The 22,631-nt window shown below is 47.7% G+C and overlaps 1 protein-coding gene across 5 annotated transcripts in view; it reads left to right on the top strand.

Annotated features, from left to right (window-relative positions):
- Positions 1 to 19,133, top strand: part of MIPOL1 (mirror-image polydactyly 1) — a 273,609-nt gene extending 254,476 nt beyond the window's left edge. For all 5 annotated transcript variants that reach the window (XM_066631517.1, XM_066631516.1, XM_066631515.1 and 2 more), the window contains one exon: positions 17,526 to 19,133. In XM_066631517.1, coding sequence (XP_066487614.1) covers positions 17,526 to 17,592 — 67 coding nt within the window. In that variant the 3' untranslated portion in view covers positions 17,593 to 19,133. The remainder of the gene's footprint in view (positions 1 to 17,525) is intronic.
- Positions 19,134 to 22,631: the final 3,498 nt, after the last annotated feature.

Here is a 22,631-nt window from a genome sequence, read left to right as displayed (position 1 = left end):
GCACAGGCGGCCAGGATTTGCTGCTCCTGCCGAAGAAGAGCTACTTTGCTTTGTTAGGCACAATAAGGAGCCTTGGAGTGTTTTTAAAACAGACATTTTTTTTCCAGCAGTGGGAGACACACTGGCTTCCCAAGGCCTACAAGCAGAAGACTGTCTCAGGTTTTTCTTCTTCAAGAAGTCAAGGACCTCAGCAAGATTCCCACTTTCTCCTAGCACTTTGCCAACCTCCTCTAAATAGTGGCTGTCCCAGAGAAAAGAGCATTCAGTGTTATACATATATACAGCATTGAGCTGCAGGTCAAAACCACATGCCAATTTAGTGTCTAGACAGCTTCTAGGGTATAATGTACAGAAACTCAGATTGATTACAGAACAGTCCCTTTTGAACTTTTCATTGGTCCCAGGTTCTCTGGAAAACGATAAGTCATTGCAAATGAAGAGAGGAAATGGTAACATCTTCCTACCTATAAACCAATTTTTCACTGTATTGCAGGTTGCACAACAATAATAAAATCTTCTGATAAGACTACAGGTCCAGCCTATTTATACACGGATTTTTTATACACGGATTTGACTCCCCATGAATGGCCCCTGCAAATGAGAAGGAACATGCTGCTCCCAGGAGAAGGGGAAAATGCATCCCTTTAAAATCCCAGTTTAAAAAACTTCTTTTTACTGTTGTAGAGAGATAGTCATGCAAGTGATTACAGGTATAAACTAATTATCCACTGATTTTTTTCCGGGGGGAGTGTCCCGTCCAAATATTCCGTCTCCCTTCTAATGCCCGCTTTTTGGCTAATTAGCACCCTCTTTTTATCTCTAGAAACAACAGCTGTGGTGTACAAAGAAACAAACACAACTCTTTATTGGTTTGAGCAATTAACAAGAATTTATTGCTACAAACACATACACTCCCTGCGCTTCCTCTTGTTCAGAGGCTTTCTCCTCCCCAAAACTCCACTTCACTTAGTGGGTAAAGGTCTGAAGCCTCCAGTCCAAGTCCAATCCAATCTCCCAAAGCACAGTCCAGTCTTCTGCAGCAGAGTCCCTCCTCTGGGTCCTCTCCAGCAGAGTGTCTCCTTCAGCAGGGTCCTGGCAGTCCTCTCTTCTGTGTCCTCTAGCAGAGTCCCATAGGTCAGGGGTCCTGTAGGTCTGGGACAGGGGGTACCACAGGTCCGGGTCCTGTAGGTCTGGGTCTCTCTCGGTCAGGTCCCTCTGGGTCAGGTGTAGCTCTTTGCTCCTTCTGAAGCTGCCTTTTATCCTGAAGCCCCCTTGTTAAGTCCAAATTAGGCTCAGGTGAGCCATCTCTTCAGTCCATGCCCATTCAAAGTTCCATCAAGGTCAAATGAAGCTCAGGTGTTCATCAGAGTCTCCATTGGCCTTGATTGATTACAGTTGTGGAGCCAGCCCTGCCCTGCCCAGAGCTGTCAACCAGCTGTCAGAACATGGGAATCACTGTCAACACCACTTCATCCACCTGATGATCTTCTGATCTTCCATTACAGGGGGGAATCCACAGATTTTTCTATCTCAAAAGGGAAACGGTCCTTTAATAATGCGGCTGACAATTCATCAATCATTCTCTCTGCATTCTCTCTGAAAGAAGGCTAAATGGCAGTGATTATCACCTCTGGGGCTTCTGGTGAAGGGAGGGATTGCTGCCTCCTAGTGAAGCCAAAGCGCCTGGAGAGAGACAAATTGCCTCTGTGTGCATTTCAAAAGGTCAGCAAATCACCAGAGCAAAGAGACTTAAAATTGTTTTTAAAATTGATTTGCTTTAGTGCGTTTTTTGCCATCCACGTGAGTCCTGGGAACGGAACCCTTGAGAATAATGAGGCGCAACCTGTTTTGAGCACAAGATATCGCCAGTTGTTTTGCATTTGTAGTACATAAGTCGATACATCTTTCAAGGTTACATGTATGTTGTGATGCTGTTGCATTTTCCTGAAAATCCAAGTGGAATGTTTTGTCAAAAGGAAAGTTCAGTTTCTGAACTTTCTGTGCTACTCTTTGCTACAGGACCTGGTGATGGCACCTGATCTAGATGCCTTTAAAAGGGGATTGGACAGATTTCCAGAAGGAAAGTCTACCTCAGGTTACAAGCCGTGATGGGTATCTGCAACCTCCTGGTTTTAGAAGCAGGCTACCTCAGAATTCCAGCTGCACCAGACTGCAGGAACCTTGTTTTCTTGTGTGCTTCTGGAGGTGTCTAGTGGGCCTCTGTGAGATTTAGGAAGCTGGACTAGATGGCCTTCGGCTTGATCCAGCAGAGCTCTTTTGATGCTCTCTCCATTTTCAACCTTAGAATAATATGTGTGTTCCTTACATGTCTGGACTCACTTCCTGCACCACTGGGTAGAATGTTTCTGTGCAAGTGTGCCAGGCCTTTGTTGAACCATAAGCCAAGGCCCAAAGGAGGAGGAGGATGCAGTATATTTCTTATGCATTCCAGCATGGGTGTCCCGGCCTGGGAGGAATTGATGCAACCTGCAGCATATGATGAAGAAGCTTGACTATTCTGGCCCACAGCAACCTGCTGATGGGCCAGGACTGCAGAGCCTTGTGCTGAGAGATGCTGTGGCTGAAGAGGGTTTTCCAAGGATTGCCCCAGAAGACCGAGAGAGAGTGTGTGTTTGGAAACCTGAGATAAGAAGTTCCAGATACATTCAATATCCTGACTAGTTTGCTCACCAGTCAGTCCCATCTATCCAATGCATACTAAAAGTATGTTTTCTCTTCACAAATTAATTTCTCAGTTTTCTCCCAACTTATTACTACTTATTACTTATTGTTCCCCAACTCTTTATCTCTCCAACACATTAATTTTCTCCCCAATCCCTCCAAATAATTTCCTTCAATTTTTTCCCCCAAAATAGTGATTCTGTACATATTCCTCCTTTCAAAATCAGTTCTCCCAAAATTCTCCTCTTCAAAATCCATTCCCCCTCTTCTTGTACAAATCAATTTTGCCTTCTGCTGTCCCAAATCCTTTTTCAAAATGCATTCCCTCCTCTTCCATCTCTAATGTATTAATTTATTATTTACTATTTAAATTTATTGATTTTCTGGCCCTCAGCCCTCTGTCAATTATATGATGTGGCCCTTGTGCTGAAAAGTTTGGATACCCTTGCTTTACAGACATGAACTATGTCTGTGGACTAGAACTCATCTGTAAATTCTTGTTCATGGTCAACTCCTGGATAGCCTTTTCTTTTGAGTAGAGGTGTTTTGCTTGTTTTTTCTTAAAAATACATAAAAACACAAAACACTGCCATTTTTTGTTTAAAATATCCAAATAAAAACACAAAACACCACATTTTGGTGTTTACTATATTTTCCGGAAATTAAAATAGATTACAAGCATACTAAGGTTTTCATGGCTGAGTGGATTTAAAACCTAATTTAACATGTTGCTTGAGTCTTTAAGCCACAGATTCAAACACATTATAGGATCAGGTCCCAAGTTTTACTTTCAGCTGTTTTCACAATCACAAAATGAAACGTTGGGACTAGATCCCTTAGCTTGTTTTAATCTGTGGGTTAAAGACTCAAGCAACATGTTAAATTAGGTTTTTTAATAGATTACTTTTCAAGTTAGAAATAATACTATCGCTGCATCTGCTGACACAATTCCCTATATTCACCTACCTAGTACACTTTGAAAGTATTTAAAATTAATAAAAATGAGAACTTGAAATAAACACACACAACACCACTTCCTGCCTTTCAAATCACAGAATCTGCAAAAAAGGAAAACCATTTCCAAAAACCCCATTTCCAAAAACTAGTGAACTTTGGGGGAGTATGTGTTGGATTGTGCAAGGGACATCAAGCATGACAAGTGACATTTATCTCCTCCATGTCAACAAATACCACTCTAAGCCATTGTGCTCATCTTTCTCCAAAGGCTTTGGGCTTCCTCATTATTTAGTTCTAACAAGAAGAGCCACATCAGGCAGCCCAATCCTAATGGAGCTGCCAATGCTGTAGTAAAATAGTGTCAAAACAGCAACTACTGTATCCCACAGGACCAGGGAGGCAGCCGGAGTTCTCCTCAATGTAAGGGAACATTTGTACCCTTACACCATGTAGCTCAATCACTGGTGCAGATCCGGGTAAAACTTGTAGGGTTTTCAGACACAGGAGGGAAGATAGGATGAGGCAGGAGCATAAACATCAGAACATAAGAAGAGCCCCACTGGATCAAACCAAAGGCCCATCTAGTCCAGCTCCCTGTATCTCACAGTGGCCCACCAAATGCCTCTGGGAGCACACAAGAGACCTGCATCCTGATGTCCTCCCTTACATCTGGCACTCAGGCAGCCTACCTCCAAAATTAGGAGGCTGCACACACTGGCATCGCAAGAGGGGTGTGGGCCGCAATGGGTGACGCACCCTGGGGGGAGGATGCGCTAACATTGCGGTTTCAGGAGTTAGCCTGTCATGCCATACACCATTGGCTGCGGAATTTCCAGCAGAGTGCAATGCAAAAAACGGAATTGAAATCGCTCCTTTCATTCAAAAGTTAGGGCCAAAAAACAGAAGGAAAAAATGCATGGAGCCCTATGGAAAGTGAAAGTGAGCTGTAGCACGTGTTTTCTCAAGAGTAGGTGTACTTGCCATAGTCCATTGGAAGGGCAGGCTGAGAGGAATCCAAGGACACCAGAATGGTCCTGATCCAATGAATGCAGCTCCCCCAAAACACCCGAGAAGCTCCCCCTCCCAGCTGTGAGTCTGAGCCCAAAAGGAAGCCACTGGTCGCGTTTACTCACAAGTAGGCGGACTTGCCTTAGTCAAGGCAGGCTGAGAGGCTCCAAGGATGTCAGAATGGTCCTGATCCAATGAATGCAGCCCAAAAAAACATGGAGAAGGAAGTCCCCCCTCCCAGTTGCGAGTCTGTGGAGCTCTATGGAAAGTGAGGCAACCTCATGTCGCGTTTACTTCCATGTAGGCAGATGTGCCTTGGCTGGTGGTCAGACCAGGCAAAGGGGAATGTGAGGACACCAGAATGGTCCTGATCCGATGGAGCTGGAGTGCAACAAATGTCCAGAGGCAGCCTCCCCCCCCCCACTAAAAAGGATAAAAAAGAGCCTTGAAATAGAAGCACTTTAAACTGGGCACTGGGAGGGCTGGAAATCTCACTGACTCTTTTTGGGGGGGTTGTTACTGCAGACAGACTGCAGAGTAAGCTCCATTGACCACTATGGGACTTACTTCAGAGCAGACATGCATAGGGTTGGGCTCACAGGCTGCAATCCTATCCACAATTTCCTGAGAGTAAGCCCCATTGACCACTATGGGACTTACTTCAGAGTAGATATGGCTAGGATTGGGCTCACAGGCTGCAATCCTACCCACACTTTCCTGAGAGTAAGTCCCATTGACCACAATAGGATCTTCTGAGTAGAGTCTTCAGAGTAGATTCACTTGATGGAACAGGACTGGCTCCCCCTTATTTCATTATTTCTTTTATTTTAATTTAATTAGAATTATTTATTTTAATTTGCTTGATGATGTCACTTCTGGCCATGACATCACTTCCAATGGGTCCTGGAAAGACTGTCATTCTAAAAAATGGGTCCCAGTGCTAAAAGTTTGAGAACTGCTGCAATAACGTGTTAGTAAGTTGACATGGGGTGTGTGTGTGTGTGTGTGTGAGACTCTATAAGTTTTCAAAATCACTAAAATCAGAGTTTGGAGGACTAATACCATCATATTATATATCATTCAAGGCGTAATTTCATGCAGAATGCAATGAAACAAACCACATTGAAATATCTGTGTTCTAACAAAAGGTACAGCCAAAAAACTGTTTGGGGCGGGGCGATGGTACATCACCACGCCCACCTGGGGCATTGCCCTGCCCACTGCATGGGGTGACGCACAGGCCTCCCGCACCGGGTGACGCAAATCCAAGTGACGCCACTGGCTGCACATACCCATCATGGCTTGTAACCTGTGATGGACTTTTCCTCCAGAAATTTGTCCAATCCCCTTTTAAAAGCATTTAGGCCAGATGCAATCATCATATTCTGTGGTAAGAAGTTTCACACTCTGGGTAAAGAAATATTTTCTTTTATAGGTTCTCAGATTATCATAGCTGGATGCAACAGCACTCATAGTTAAAATCTCTGAGTCTACTGGCTATGAAATACCAAAACTCATCAAACAAAACTAATTTAATGACTGGTAGACCCAGAGATTTTAACTGAATATTTTCTTTTGTCTGCCCTAACTCTCCCAACACTCATTCTTAGGGCACAGTCCTAACCAACTTTCCAGCACTGCCATTTTCCAGTTGGGCAACTGCTGCATCCTGCAGTTGGGGGGACAGTCATGGGGGCCTTCTCAAGGTAAGGCAATGTTTGTTCTCTTACCTTGAAGTTGCATTACCCTTATGTCGGTGCTGGAAAATGTATTAGGATTATGCTCTTCGTGGATGTCCCCTGGTTCTAGTGTTGAGTGAGAGGAAAAAGAGCATCCCTCTATCCACTCTATCCATCCCCTAAATAATTTTGTATGTCTCAATCATATCCTCCTCAGGCTCCTTTTTTCTAGACTGAAGAGCCCCAAACACTGTAGCCTTTCCTCATAAGGGAGGTACCCCATCCTAGTAATCATTTTGGTCAGTCTCTTCTGCACCTTTTCCATTTCCACAATATTCTTTTTGACATGTGGCGACCAGAACTGGACACAATTCTCCAGGTATGGCCTTATCATCGATTTGTATAATGGTATTATAGTATTGGCCGTTTCATTCTCAATACCTTTTCTAATGATCCCAAGCATGAAATTAGCCACCTTGGGTGCCCTTCGGGGAGAAAGGTGGAATACAAATCTAATAAATAAATAAATAAATTAGTCTTCTTCACTGCTGCCGCACGTTGGGTCAACACTTCATCAAGCTGTCCACCAGCACCCCAAGATCTCTCTCCTGATCTGTCACAGACATCTCAGAACCCATCAGCCTATATATGAAGTTTTGATTTTTTGCCCCACTGTGGATGACTTTATACTTACTGACATTGAAGCACATCTGCCATTTTGCTGCACGTTCTCCCAGTTTGGAGAGATTCTTTTGGAGCTCTTCAAAATTCCTTCTGGTCTTCACCACTCAGTAAAGTTTGGTGTCATCCTCAAACTTAGCCACCTCGCTGCTTAACCCTGTCTCCAGGTCATTTATGAACAGGTTGAAAAGCACCAGTCCCAGGACAGATCCTCGGGGCACACCGCTTTTCACCTCTCTCCATTGTGAAAATTGTCCATGGTCACCCACTCTTTGTTTCTTGGTCCTCAACCAGTTCCTAATCCAGGTGAGGACCTGCCCTCTAATTCCCTGACTCTGGAGTTTTCTCAGCAGCCTTTGGTGAGGGACCATGTCCAACGCCTTTGAAAGTCCAGATATATACAGGTTGAGTCTTGTTATTCACAAGGGTTCCAACTCACTGGATGGCAAACTGCATTAAACTGCATTAAAGCAAATCGTTTTAAAAACAAAGTTCCTTTGCTAGGTGATTTTAAAACAGCCTTGTTGACCTTTGTGCTGTAAAACAGTCATTAAGCAGACAGGCCATCAATCAGTGTCTCTCCAGGAACCTAGAGAGGGTCACTTGCCTCCAAGCTGTTCTAAGTGTATTGTCAGCCGGCTACCAAGGAGGCTATTGTTAAACAACTGGTTTCCTTTCATTTAAAGGGCCCTTTTGATCCGGTTGAGATGGAAAAATCTGTGGAAAAATCCATGGGTGAAAAATCTGTGGATAATTAGGTTATTCCTCTAATTGCTTGCATAACTGTCTCTCTACAACAGTAAGAAAAGCGGTTTTTTTAAAACTGTGATTTTAAAGGGATGCATTTTTCCCCTTCTGCAGGGATCAGCACATTCCTTCTCATTTTCAGTGGCCATTTGTGTTGAGTCAAATCTTTGTGTAAAAAACAAGGTTGGACCTGTAACGTCCACAGGTTCTCCTGCATTCACGTTCTTGTGGGTCCAGGAGCCTCTGCTATTGTCTCTGCTTTCCTCCCAGTCCTGAACCAGCCTCCTACCCAACCTCTCCCTGCCCTGTTTTGCCCCCTCCTTGCCCTCCCCCCACCCCAGACGCCTCCCTGCTGCTCATTGAAGAAGTTACTGCCACTGCCTCCTGGGTCTCTGAAGTGGGTGGGATCCAGTGGATCCAGTGGATGCAGTGGGTGGGGCAACACCCTGGGTGGTGGGCATGGCGATATACCATCGCTACACCCGCTGGTTTACACCCCCTACACATCGCTGGTTTTTTGGCTGTACCTTTTGATAGAACACAAATATTCAACATGGCTTGTTTCATTGCATACGTACATGATGGTATTATTCCTACAAACTGTGATTTCAGTGATTTTGGTCACTAGTGGTGTCACACACACCCGACGGGGGTAACAACCTTATTGCAGCAGTTCTCAAACTTTTAGCACTGGGACCCACTTTCTAGAATGACAATCTGACCCACCAGAAGTGATGTCATGGCCGGAAGTGACATCATCAAGCAAATCAAAATAAATAATTGTAAATAATTAAATTAAAGTAAGACAAATAAATAAGGGGAAGCCAGCTCTATTCTACCAAATGTTCTCTGTAGCCTGCCTGCAGTATCACCCCCCCCAATCAGTAAGGTTTTCAGCCCTAACCAGGGATCAGTACAATTTAAGTTCTTGTGTTTAAACCAGGTCACTGTCAGGATCCACCTGGCTTTTTTTTTTTTAGTTTAAAAAATAAAAAGATTCGCCGTACCAGTTCAAGCCTCTGTTTTATTCTTTTTATTGGGGGAGGGCTGCCTCCTGGAGCATTTGTTGAGCTCCACTTCCCTCAGATCGGGACCATTCTGGAGGTCTCGCATTCCCCTTTGCTTGGCCTGACCTGACCAGATTCAAGGCATGTTTGCTTACTTGTGAGTTAACTCCTACTCACGAATAAACAGTTTTGCTTTCCTTAGGACTCAATATATTCACCTGCTTGGAGGGAGGAACTTCCCTCTCACGGGGTTTTTGGGGGCTGCATTAATCGGATTGGGACTATTCCAGTGTCATTGGATTCCTTTCAGCCTGCCCTTTCTGATGGATTAAGACATGTTTGCCTACTCACGAGTAAATGTGTGATCGGGCTCAGTTTCACTTTCCATAGGGTTCCATGCATTTTTGTTTTCCAGTTTTTTGGTCATCACTCTTGATAGAAAGGAGATATTTCACTCTAGTTTTTTTCATTGCATTCTACTGGAAATTCCACATCCTACAGGATATGACGTGATGATATTATTCCTAAAAATCACAATTTACTGCATGACCCCCTGCATGCGGGCCCCCCTGTGTGGTCCGCAACCCTGACCCTCCCTAGTAACACCACTGCCCCACACCGATGAAGGAGGGGCCCAGTGCATTCGTTTCTGCTCCTTGGAGACTGTTTCCAGTGAGCTGGCTCCATTTGTCTGTGGCAGTGAAGACAAGAGAAAGTCTTGTGGCACCTTAAAGATTAATAACCTGCTGTGGATTCCAGTCCATTTCATATGATGCATGTGTTGTGCTTGGTAAGCTGCTATGTGTTGTAAATAGTGAGGACAAACGTCCATGGAAATGGAAGAGGTGTAGTTCATGAGGCATAAATGCAAAAGATAAGCACAGTGACAATTCACAATACCACTTTTTGATAAGAAAACCTTCCTTTTCTTACTGAATTAATCCACACATATAGCATGACAGGTAACAGTTAATATGATTTGAGCCTGAACAAATAAAACCAAACCTGCTGTTTAATTCTCACTCTAATCGCAGTGATACCTTTCAGGTCTTGATATTCTGACAAGCGCCAAGATGCAGCAATCAACTTGCAACACAGACTCAGATTCCTGCTCAACCTTGTAACGGGGAGGGGCAGTCTCCCCCAGTTCAATATAACACAGGACTGTTGTGACAATCCCATAGGGCAGCGGTGCCTAAAATCATGACAGTGGTCCGCCAAAAATGCGGTCCTGTCCAGCCCGCAGCTTTTGGTTCTGCTCCGGCACGGCTCTTTCTCCTGGCCGACCAGGGCACCAGGACCCTCTAGTCGTCACATCTGTTGCCCAGCATCCCAGAAGGCTGCACGACAGGATGTCTGAGCAGATGCGACTGCCTGGAGCATCCTGGTGCCCACATCTTCCAGGAGAACAAGCTTCTCAGGAGAGGAACCAAAAGGTCTGCTCACCACATGGAAGGATTCCTTGGACTTGTGGCAGCGATTTCACTGGCACAGGTCCAAGGAGACCCATTGTGGAGCAGGAGGCTTACACCTTCCCCTGCAGGAGACCTCACTGAACTTTCCAAGCATTTTTTAAAGGCAGCTCTGCATAGAGCGTGTTTCTGTGGTCCAACCCAGACAGTGAGATCAGTGTGTGCAGTCACAGTATCTCTGGTATCTTTGGCTCCTCTGTACTCCCATCTCTGACATTAGTGTTTTGAGGACAGTGACCCAAACAGCCTGGCCATTTCTGCAGAAAATTCCACTCTGCACAGAGGGGGAAGTCCAGGGGACTTCTGCATCCCTGCTTGGAGTATTGTTGAAAGAAAGGTACTTTATACGATTCTCAGTAAAAACTCCAGCCTGTCTCTTTTTTAAGGCCAGGGCATGCTTTGGAGGACTGCAGCTTGTGCTTGGCTTGAATCGCTTTGGTGTCAGCATCTAGAAAAAGGCTGAACCATTGTGTCAACCCTTCCAAGGGTGAAGCAGAAGTTAGACTGGCCTTGCATTCCTGGCACTTGGTGTGGTCTGCCTCATTTTGACGATAGCCATCGTCATTCATTGGAGGAGTAAGAGCCCTGATGGTTCAGCCTCACTATTTTCAATGAGGCCTGACGGTTTCAGAGTAAAGCAGAAGACAGCAACTTTCATCCTTCCTTCAGGGATTTCTTTCAAGCGCGGGTGCCTCTTCCTTGACTTGTCAGCTGGGGTGTTCCCTGATGTGGGTTGCTCTCGGCTCCCTTCACGTGCTGATTCTTCAGGCTTTTATATGAGCCCTCCAGACTTTGCCTTCCTCCTCTCCTACTATGGGCCATGTAGTTATTATTTTTAAGTGTTTAAATAGCATTTTGGTTTGCTGGCAAGTGTTAATGGGTCTTGTCCTTTTACTAAAAAGAACGTGAAAATGGTGAGTTTTGGTACATAAAAAGTGTTTCGTCAGTGAATGCCCTCTCCTCTTGTATGTTTCCTCCTCACGCAATGGATTGCTGTGTGTGCATATTGTGGGAGAAACACACTCATGCGCTGAAAGTAGCTGAGAAGGCAAAGATTTGCTTCCACAGCTTAATCCAAATACTGGTGAATGTCCAACCTCTTTTCCCAGCTGCTGAGAGTGAAGGTGTGTGTGAGTTGGACCTATATAGGAAGCAGGGCGGTGGGAAGGATTTGGGGGCAGGTGATGACATGCAGCTGAGGCTTGAAGCCTTTGGGGCTAGTTTGGAATACCAGAAGTGTGTGTTGTGAGCACTTGTCTGCCGAGGATGGGAGAACGGCACTTAGGCTGCTCAGAAGGAAACACTGGAAGGGCTGAAGCGCTCACCTGTGTAGAGGTGAATCTTGGGAGATGGATGCTAGATTCGAAGGGCCAAAAGCCACATTGCAGCAAATGCACACTGTGACCTTTTGTTTTTGGTTTGGTGCAGTATTTACAAAAGCTAGAGTGAGCACAAAAAGGAGAGAACTTTGCCCCCACTGTGGTTACCACCGCAACTGCGACACACACACAGCCCAGATGCTGTTTTTATTGGGGAAAAATGGTTGCTGCCTTTCATGAAGCGGCTACAGTCAGGCCTGGAACGGTGGCAGGGACCAAGTGCTAAAGGCCCCTGCCCCTCCCCCCAACCTGCGCTTTTTCTCTGTTTTGGACTCCTTCCAGTGCACTATTTACAAAAAAATTTAAGGCTCACACTTTGCATTTGACCTAACGTGTAGGTTGGACCCCTTAATGCATTTTTAAAAGAAGTTACATAACCTGAAAAAAAGTTTAACAACTTTTACTATAGGTGCTCAAAGTTTTTGGCAGGAGGACCACAACATCTCTCTGACACTATGTCGGGGACTGGGAAAAAAAGGAATTAATTTACATTTCAAATTTGAATAAATTTACATAAATGAATATATTAGAGACAGAAAATGAATGAATGAATTCAATCCAGTTTATGATTCCATTCACCCTAATAAGGGGGGGGGGAGATCTTCATGCCAGTTTATGAGCTCATTCATACACACAAACGGGGGGGATCTTCCACACTTTCACACACATACACCCGCCTGCCCTCCCTCCCTCCCTCGTTTGCTTGGGTGGTATGTGCTTCTGCCTGGCCACCCACTTGCCCGCTTAGCTGCCTGCCTGCTCGCCCAGCTGCATGCCTACCTGCCTGCCTGCCCACCTAACCACCCTTCCTCACTAGCTAGGGCAGCATGTGCTGCTGCTGCTGCTGCTGCCTGTCTGCCTTCCTGGCCGGCGGCTGGCCAGCCAACCAGCCCTCCCTCCCTCGGAGGCATGTGCTGGGGGCTGGGCTGGGCTGGGCTGGGCTCCCCTCCCTTATGCGGGATCTCTCTCTCTCTCTCTCTCTCTCTCTCTCTCTCTCTCTCTCTCTCTCTCTCTCTCTCTCTCCTGCACTCCCCTGGCTCAGGTTGCAGGAGGGGAAAGGAGCCCAGCCCAGCAGCAAGGCAGGGAGAGACCTCCCCTCCCGCATGCAGGATCTCTCTCACTCTCCTGGCTCAGTTTGCAGGAGGGGAGGAGAGCCAAGTGGAGCCCAGCCCAGCCCAGCCCAGCCCATGGGCAGGGCAGGGAGAGACCAGCCGGCAAGCGTGCAGGGTCTTTTATAGTGGGAAGTAACGCGAGGCCTGCAAGTCTCACGTTACGTCCCACTATAAAAGGCCCTGCACACCGCTGGGCTTGTCTTTCCTTCGCTGCCACTGAGCTCAGCGACAGCGAGGAAAAGCAAGGCGCGGAGCTTGTGCGGCGGGCCAGCGTGGGCTGGGGTGAGGGCCGAGTGCCCATTGGAGATGGGGGGACCCCCTGGGGACCGGACAGGGACCCGCAGCGGGCCGCAAGTGGCCCACGGGCCGGGGTTTGAGCACCCCTGCTATAGAATATAGTTTTTCCTGGTTGTCCCTCAATAATAAAAGTCAGGAACATCTCCATTGGAGAACACAAACCTCAGAGGTCACAGAACTTTTGCGCCCTATAGAACTCCACAACATCTCAACATTTGTGTTCTCTTTCGCATTGAAACTTTGTATAGTAAGAAGTGCAATAGTGGTCAGCCTGTATCTTTTAAGTCTTGTATTACCAGACTAGAATGGTATTTTCTAGTTGTGTCTATTAACAGTGAGCTTGCACAGTTAGCCAAACTATCTGTACCAGAGTAATATTGTTCTCTGTTTCATCATAAGGAGCCACACATCAGGTACAGATAGGCAGGAAATGTGCAGTAAAATATTGTCTACATCAGAATATGTGGCCAACTTCCTGGCTTCTTTGCCAGTCAGTCTCAAATTTTTGGTTTCCAGCAGGGTTTGAAGAGTATGAAAAGTATGGTTGGAATAGTATGGTTCCTGGTGGGGTTTGCAGACCCACCTGTTTCATCTGGCCTTTGGGGAGGGAGGCACTCCTTAGAGACCCCTTCTTAACATTTATGTTGTCCCGATCATTGCTGCCATGAGTGAGGCATTCCCTAGTCAGTACATGAAAAGAACTTCACATTTCTCTTTCAACAAAGTCAGCTGACACCAGGCAGAAGTGCAGTTAACGAACAAAGGAGGAATGTGACATTATTTTCAGATGTAACAACCAGTACAGTGGCAACTATTCATGTGCAAAAAAATGTGCTTGCACATGCGCTACATGCACAGAGGAAAGAATTGTGCCTTCAGTGTGCTAGATGTGGGCTGCACAGGATGAACTGCATTTGCCCCACTCCGGTCCTGATGCAGCTGCCTTTCCTCAGTAGCTGCCAGCAGAGCAGCCTGCAGACCGCCTTCCGCTGCCCGTGCAGCTCCCTGGGGCAGGGCAAACGTTTCAGTATCGCAGAGCATGGAAAAAATAGATAATTGTGGATAATCTTGGGCATCATTTCCTGGTTCTCACTGAAAATCCTTTTTGCTTCCCCCTATCCTTGCCTATGCCTGTTTTTGAATAGTAGATTCCTAATCTAGTTTCAGGGATAAAGTGGTCTGAATAGTGCAATAAAAAGCACAGTTGGAGAGAGCCTCAGATCTCCTGGAAAATGTGAGAGTTTCGATACTCATTGTATGTGCCTGTGATTATTCGGCATTGCAGCTCGCAGCAGAGCAGGTAGGTCTCTGCTGTCGAGTTTTGTCTCACCCATTGGAGAAAAGGTGCTTGTACTTAAAATTCTTCAACTTGCACATTTGGTAAAACTTTATTTTCTTTTTCTCCTGTATTAATGTTTCATTGAACTTCCTATGGCAAAAAAGACTGTGCACTTAATGTCCTGCACATGCCATGGAATATGCTCCCCTCCTCTCAATATGTGCCTTTGTGCCATGTGTGTGTTTTTTGGAGAATCTTCAGAAAGGTTTGCGTAAAACACAGTAAACTGAGGAAATGGCTAGAATACACTGTTAGTAGAATGCTGGCCTGAAAGTCGTGTAGACAGAACTGCATGATAAATTTAGATTGTTGGAACTGACTGTCTGCTGTTCAGGATGAAAGAACACACTGAATTTTGGAGCATGCAGTCCATTCGATTGCCACAAAGATGAGGCGAACACGACCTTCGTGGCAAACCCCAGCTCTGACCTTTTATCAACAAAGACTGGGGCCACAATTCTGTGAGTCTCCACGTTCCCCCTAGATGCTCCCCGAAATATAGGAGTGTGGAGACTGGCCACACACCCTTTGCACAGGCCATAACTCAGACGTACTATAGTTCGTGCTATGCGTGCAGAACTTTCAGGTTCAGTCCCCAGCACCTCCGGTCAAATGGTTTCAAATAGGAAGGCTGGGAAGAACCTCTCCCTGAACCTTTGAGAGACACTCTTGTTCTGCTCACTGGCCTGACTCAGAAGACAGTTTCGAATGTCGGTTCCATGTGACACCCCCAATCCATGAGGTGAGCACCTCTGCACATGATGACTGCGGTCAGGAAGGTTGACCACAGTAGCATAATTTTAGAGGCATCCCTCTCTCCGCAGTCATGTGTGCTCTCAGGGCCCCGAAGGAAATCCTGCAAGTTCCTATACATCATAATCATTATTGAAAGACTTGGCTCTACTGTAATCAATGTGTTTTCTTCACAAGAACAAATTATCTTGCACTTCCCCAGCTGAAAAGCAGTGCCCTTTGGGGGTGATGACAGTTCCAGAAGTAGGGAAACATGGGAGGCACTTATACCAGCTTGTCTCCTGCGTGAAACTGCGTGAACAGAACAAGCAGTCAGTGAGTAGCACGGAGGTGACAGGCAGGTGACCCAAAAATTATGCAGGGGGTGGACAGAGTGGATAGGGAGATGCTCTTTACACTCTCACATAACACCAGAACCAGGGGACATCCACTAAAATTGAGTGTTGGGAGAGTTAGAACAGACAAAAGAAAATATTTCTTTACTCAGCTTGTGGTTGGTCTGTGGAACTCCTTGCCACAGGATGTGGTGATGGCGACTGGCCTGGACGCCTTTAAAGGGGGATTGGACAAGTTTCTGGAGGAAAAATCCATCACGGGGTACAAGCCATGATGTGTATGCACAACCTCCTGATTTTAGAAATGGGTTATGTCAGAAGGCCAGATGCAAGGGAGGGCACCAGGATGCGGTCTCTTGTTATCTGGTTTGCTCCCTGGGGCATTTGTTGGGCCACTGTGAGATACAGGAAGCTGGACTAGATGGGCCTATGACCTGATCCAGTGGGACTGTTTTTATGTTCTTATGTTCTTAACATCTCGGGCTAGATGCCCTTTAGGGCACTGTGGCAGAAGACAGGAGGAGGAAGCCTCATTCATTCCCTGGGAAAAGCTGGACAGTGCCCTGTTGTGTTCATTAGCCCCTGTGACCCAGCCTCAGTTTTGTAAAAGGTGTTCTACATTAAACCGTTTGCATGAGTGTTTGGGCCTTTTCAGCCCAGAGAAGAGGTGCCTGAGGGGGCACGTGACTGAGACATACAAAATTATGCATGGGAAGGATAGAGAGATGTTCTTTTCCCTCTCATACAACACCAGAACCAGGGGACATCCACTAAAATTGAGTGTTGGGACAGAGAAAAGAAAATTACTCAGCGTGTGGTTGGTCTGTGGAACTCCTTGCCACAAAAAGTGGTGGTGGCATCTGGCCTAGATGTCTTTAAAAGGGGATTGGACAAATTTCTGGAGGAAATGTCCATCACGGGTTACAAGCCATGATGTGTATGCGCAACCTCCTGATTTTAGAAATGGGCTATGTCAGAATGCCAGATGGAAGGGAGGGCAGCAGGATGCAGGTCTCTTATAATCAGGTGTGCTCCCTGGGGCATTTGGTGGGCCGCTGTGAGATACAGGAAGCTGGACTAGGTGGGCCTCTGGCCTGATCCAGTGGGGCTGTTCTTATGTTCTTAACTACAATTCCCAGGAGGCCTTGCAGGTCTCTTGTTATCTGGTGTGCTCCCTGGGGCATTTGGTGGGCTGCTGTGAGATACAGGAAGCTGGAGTAGATGGGCCTATGGCCTGATCCAGTGGGGCTGTTCTCATGTTCTTAACTACAATTCCCAGGAGGCCTTGCAGGTCTCTTGTTATCTGGTGTGCTCCCTGGGGCATTTGGTGGGCCGCTGTGAGATGCAGGAAGCTGGACTAGATGGGCCTATGGCCTGATCCAGTGGGGCTGTTCTTATGTTCTTAACTACAATTCCCAGGAGGCCTTGCAGGTCTCTTGTTATCAGGTATGCTCCCTGGGGCATTTGGTGGGCCGCTGTGAGATGCAGGAAGCTGGACTAGATGGGCCTATGGCCTGATCCAGCGGGGCTGTTCTTATGTTCTTATGGTCTTAAACCACGTGGAGAAATTGTGACTACCTGACGTGCATTCAATTCGAGCCCCTACATAGCTCAACCAGGAGAGCAAGTGCAGAGATATGTCAAGTGTCAGCAGAGACTTGGTGTTCCACCCGCCATTTCAGCTGCACCATGCAGTGGGGTCTCCCAGCCTCCTCCATGAATGTGACATGAATGTGACCTCCTCCAGGCTGTGACATGGTGTCTCTAGGATGCTTCTCACACCAGTTGCCCAAGTCCTGGATACGCTCGGGAGCCACGAGTTCTGGAAGATGGTATCTGCTACGGGGCAGGGGCTGGGTTAACACCCTCCTCTGGCGGGGCCGGGTCTAGGGTGGCAGGTTAAACGTTTCTCTCAGCTTTTGTGCTTCCTGCCTGGGGAGCGCTCCTGCCACAGTCACGCTTTGTTTCCTATCATGGCCTCCCTGGGCGTGTTGGTCCAGGGCAAACACTGTCTCTTTCAGGCAGGGCATTCCTTACATTTGTGTCCTTTTCTTCCCTTCCATCCCCCCCCCCCCAGGTTGCAACGGCTGGTGGACGTCCTGAGGAAGAAGGTTGGAGCCGGGGCCATTCGGACAGTGATCTGAGTGAACACCCTGGGCTGGGGAATCGGCCACATCTGGTGCCCAGGCTGCTTCATTCAGCGCTGTGTAAACACACCGGCCTTAACTCAGCAAACAGTTGTGAGAAGTGGGACACTCCAGCAACATTCCAGGCCCTGATAAAATCACATCATAAATGTTTAACCATTTGGCTGCCAGGGTCTGTGGTTTGTCCAGCGGCATTGCAACGAACCCTTCATTTACTTTGCTGCAGATCTATTTGGATACAGTTTGTGCATCTTTGAAAGGGGGTGGGGTGGGGTGTATACGCATGTTCTGTGGACCACTCCTGTACAGAGCATGGTCTGCTGCAACACATCGAGAGGGCTTGCTGCTGCTGCCTGTTTAGGGTACTGAGGCTTGCAGGGTTCGTCACGAATCCTGAAGCCACTGAGCCCAGTAGAAAGACTTAAAACTTTCAGTGCTTCTGGCGTGCAAGACGTACGTGACTTACGAGCTCAGATCAAAATGATCCGGGGCGAATGTCTTGGGAAGATCGTGTTCCTTCAGGAACACCCCCACCTTCCAGAGTGCTGGCACCCCCACCAGTTGCTGGGGCCAAAGCTGCACTGGACCCTCCATGATGCCCCCCTCCAGTGCTCCCATGGCCACCGGCGCTGGAGGTTCAGCCGTTCGGGCTCTCTGTTGGGCCCTTGACAAGTTCCCCACCTTGCCGACCGCTGGCACCGCTGTGTTGGTCAGTGAGAGTCACCCACGTACAGACACTGGTGGGTGGGTAAATACGCTCTTTGGGGGAGAATTCTGGGACTGAATATATTTCAAGTAGAAGGTATTTCCAGTCAGATTTGCACGTTCTTTTGGTGTCTGTCTTATATTTGTCAGCATGTGGTGATAGTGGGAGAGTACCTACAATTGTGCACAAGGAGGTGTGTCTGCCTCTGCCAAGCAAGCAAACTGGCATTGAGCTTTAATGCAGTTGGGCCCAGCTGCCAGCGGAACATGCATTCCGCTGGCAACGCCTTCTGCAATGCAGCAGTCAAGGGCACTTTGGCAGCACGGAGGGTGGCGCATTGCAGGAGCACATGCTGGGAGGCAGAGCCTTTCCACCTGTGTCGTCAGATGATGGAGGACCTGCCAAGGTGGGTAAGATGGCCAGAGAGGCAGAAGAGGGTGAGGGAGGGCAGAATGGGGGCAAGGGGGATGCGAGAAGAGAGGGGTGCCGTGGAGATGGCACCAGGTCCAGTCTCCCCGCCCCCTTTCCCTCCTCTTACTCATGCCAGTGAAATTACTGGCACAGGTCCAAGAAGACCCACTGCAGAGCAAGAGGCTTATGGAGGCATCAGGGGATCTAAATCCCCTCTCCCCTCCCAACTGTCTCAAATCTCTGCCCCTCCCCAGCTGGATACGTGCACTACTTCTCAGCACAGCTGCACCAGCTGGAGAGGGGAAGAGAGTCCACCCTACCAGTTGCTGTTCTTCAAAGTGCCCAGGTGAGTTCTTCCTCCTCTCGACTGTCATCTGACTGATTTTGTAAAAAGAGATTAGAATAAAACAGAATAAAGGCAATGGATCCAATGTTAGAAATATTTCTGTTTGCTAGGAGTTAATAATTCCTGCTTTCTTTAATTCATGCCTCCCTCTGTATCTATGTGTGTAGCCGTCAGCTTCTCGGTCCATTTCACGCATCCGAAGAAGTTGGCAGTTCCTCCTGAAAGGCAAAAAACATTTATTCTCTGCGATGCCACCACACTTTTGGTCTTCAAAATGCTGCAGACTTCTGGGGCTATTCTTGGCACAGCACAGGCGAATGTGGCTGCTCTTGAAGGGAAAAGAGACCAAAGAAATCTGCATAAGATTCCAGCAGCCTTAATCTTATATCCCCAGCCCTGCTGCAAAATTCATCCTTGAGAATCCCCACACAAACCCCAAGGTGGGTCTTGGTCTGTTCCGCCAAAATCCATTGACTTTTCTCCACCTTCACATGCAGTGGATTGGTTCTTATGCAAGATGCAGGCAGGCTCAGGCATCAGCAGGTTTTGCTGTCTTCCTTCAACTCTGCTGTCGTCCTTGGGCCTAGTTCTAGATTGTTGGCCCCTCGGGGCAGGGACCTGAATTACCAACTGTTGTACAATGCCATGTACATAGATGGCCCTATATAGATAACAAACCCTATTATTGCAAAACAGTGTTCATTTTACCTCATAGCAGCAAAATAACTTTTGTCTTGTGGTCAGCTGGATAGCTGCAAATAAAAGTGCTCTAGGAGGATGGGACTCAGCAGGAAAGAGGCACTGCTTTGATGCAGTGACATAAGAAATGGCAACAAGGGCTGCAGTGCTTAATGCACTATATGGAATTCACACACATTCTGCTGTACAGTACAGAAACTGCTGTCCCACAAATGAGAGTATCTACTCACACAAGGAGGTCATCCTTGCCCATTCCTCCTTTTTTCTGCGGCTCCCTGCAACCTCCAAAAACCTACTCCTGAGAATTGGAGAACCTTCCAAAACAGGATGGCAGGTGACAAAGGGGGCTGCAGTCGGAAGGGCAATGATCCGAAACCAGGCCTCGTGCATGAATGGAACTTCTTTCACTGGCAGAACAATCCAGCACTAGATGGCAAGCACTGTCTGACAGAAGCATCCCTGTTTCACCACAAAAAAAGAATGCCTCTCCTAAGGTTGCACCACTTCTAAGGAGGACTAGTAGCCTAGTGAACTAAAACTCATACTGCTCATCTAAGGACAGCCCAATCCACCGCAACTCCCATGTGGCGAAGCAGAAGTGCCAACATGGTGTCTCCCATGGGGGAGTTTAGGCCGCCTCCTCCTCGTAGTAAGGAGTTTGTAGTAAGTAAGTTTGGCCTCCTCCTTCTCCTAGTAAAGGAACAATTGTTCCCTTGCCTTGGGGTAAGCCCATGCAAGCCTGCTGGGTCTACTCAGACCTGCACCAGCGATATTGCTAGTACACAGCCACATGGACCCAGGAAGGTGGATTGAGGCTGGGAAGGGGGTGAGGTTTTAGCGTGTGTCACTGCCACTGAAACTGCCCCCTTCCCAGTACCAATCAGCACCAGTGCTGCCCCATTCTGCCCAACCCTTGCCTTCTCCCCACCCTCTGCACATACCAGTGCTGGCCAGTATCCAGGCACTTGTGCACAAAGCCCGTTGCCTACCACTTGTGACCAGGCCACACACTTCAGCACATTGCCTTTTGCAGCAGCCAGAAAGCACCGTGTGTTGCCAGGATGCGTGTCCTGGTGGCATTCGGTGCCTCTCGGCCATAAGATTTCTTTAACTGGATGACTGCCCTAATAATACTCATGCTTCATTTTAATACCACACATTTCATGTGTTTCACGTGCAGGGTCTCTGTAATCCTTAGAAACAGCCCTGTAAGGCCAGGCAGAATCAGCCTCATTTTGCCGCCTGAGGCTGAGAGGGCGTCTGAGATTCCCAAGTGAGTTCCTGGCTGAGGGAAACAGTGGGCCACTCATGCTCAGCCACCACATGGGTCCCACGCCCTGCTCTGGCTCCTCAGATCTCAACTGGGATTTGTGCTTCAAAGGTTGAGAGCAACCAGTGAGCTCTGGGATGTTCACCAGTGAAGGCATTTGCTTGCAGATGGCTGAGGCTGACCGCTTTGTCACCTGTTCAACATGATGGGGGGGAAACCAAACTGGGGCTTCTCCTCCCAAAGAGGAAAAGGAGTGATCCTGCGCAGCTGGCCTGGCACGGGATCTCTCTCTCTTGTGTGAGATGATTTCTAATTGCACACTAATAATGATGATTCTTCCTCCTTCTCAGGGTTCAGAGTAGGAGTTTTTTTCACGGGCAAAGATAACAAATTTAATTACCACCACGAGAAGTGTCACAATTGCTTCAATGCTACATGGAGAGACTGTGTACTTCTCTGCAGGTTGCACAGCAAGTTGCAGGCCATTCTTGGTCCATGTCATGGTAAAATATGTAAATAGCATCACGTTGCCTCCGAATAAGAACATTAAAGCTCTTCAGCACTGTAATTAGATTCATGGTAAGCCTTCCCTAAGCCCTCACTAATTAACTATATTGCAACAAGTCAACTTGAACAGAAAAGAACTGAGGACCTCTAGACACCCAACAGCGTTCCCCTTCAGCCCCAAACCGTACCTGGACCAAGGGAGTCCCTCGACACTTGTATCCTCTTGCGTCTGCCCCACCTTTTCAAGGAGGATAGCAAAGGCCTAGAATGCCTCCCATCCAGAGGTTGACTTGTGGCCCTGTTCGATCCAGCAGTCACGTCACCAGAACACGCTTCCTGGCTGTCACAAACATGACAGCACCAGAGAGTGTGGTGTGGCCAGTGGCTGAGTCTGCATGATAATGGACCAGAAACACCCACCACCACAGGTAAGGCTGCACAGGGGGGGTGGGACAAACAGGCAAGAGATGGGACTGGGAGGAGGGTGGATCAGGCCCAGCAAGGGGGTAGGTTGGTGGCAGCAGCTTCTGCTGAATCCTAACCCCCTTCCTGGGTCTGATCTGCCTTCACGGGTCAATGTAGACTTGTGCTGCACAGGTCCAAGTAGACCCAGGGAACTGCCATGGGCTTACACCAGGGCAAGGGAACGACTGCACCCTGATTTCCAAGGTGGCCGAAATTCCCCTGCAGGTATTGGCAGACACCACGGTGTCACCTCTGCATCGCCATGTGGGCAGTTGGGCAAGATTGGTCTGTTACTCAGCCGGGCCATTGCCTCCTCCATGCAGTGGTGCTACCGGAGGGCAGTGGCTGAGCAGTTCCTGCTTTAAGCAGTGCCACTGAGGCCGTTTTCTCAGTTCCAGTGAATCTGTTCTGCTCTTCAGACAAAGGGCTTCTTTCTGCGCCTGGGCCCGTGGCTTGATTCAGCCTCAGACACTCTCCTTGGCAGCCAAAGGTCATCACCCCCCATTTCAGACGGACGGTTCACAGTCCAGCGTGTGAATGGAATGCTCTGGATAATGCCCTAAAACATGCTTTACATGCCACACATTGATTCATGCACTGCGCACTCCTGCCAGGGCCTGGCCATCCAGCAG

The sequence above is a fragment of the Tiliqua scincoides genome, chromosome 1 (genome assembly GCF_035046505.1).
Source record: "Tiliqua scincoides isolate rTilSci1 chromosome 1, rTilSci1.hap2, whole genome shotgun sequence".
Taxonomy (NCBI): domain Eukaryota; kingdom Metazoa; phylum Chordata; class Lepidosauria; order Squamata; family Scincidae; genus Tiliqua; species Tiliqua scincoides.
This window is presented reverse-complemented; position numbering and strand designations above follow the sequence as displayed.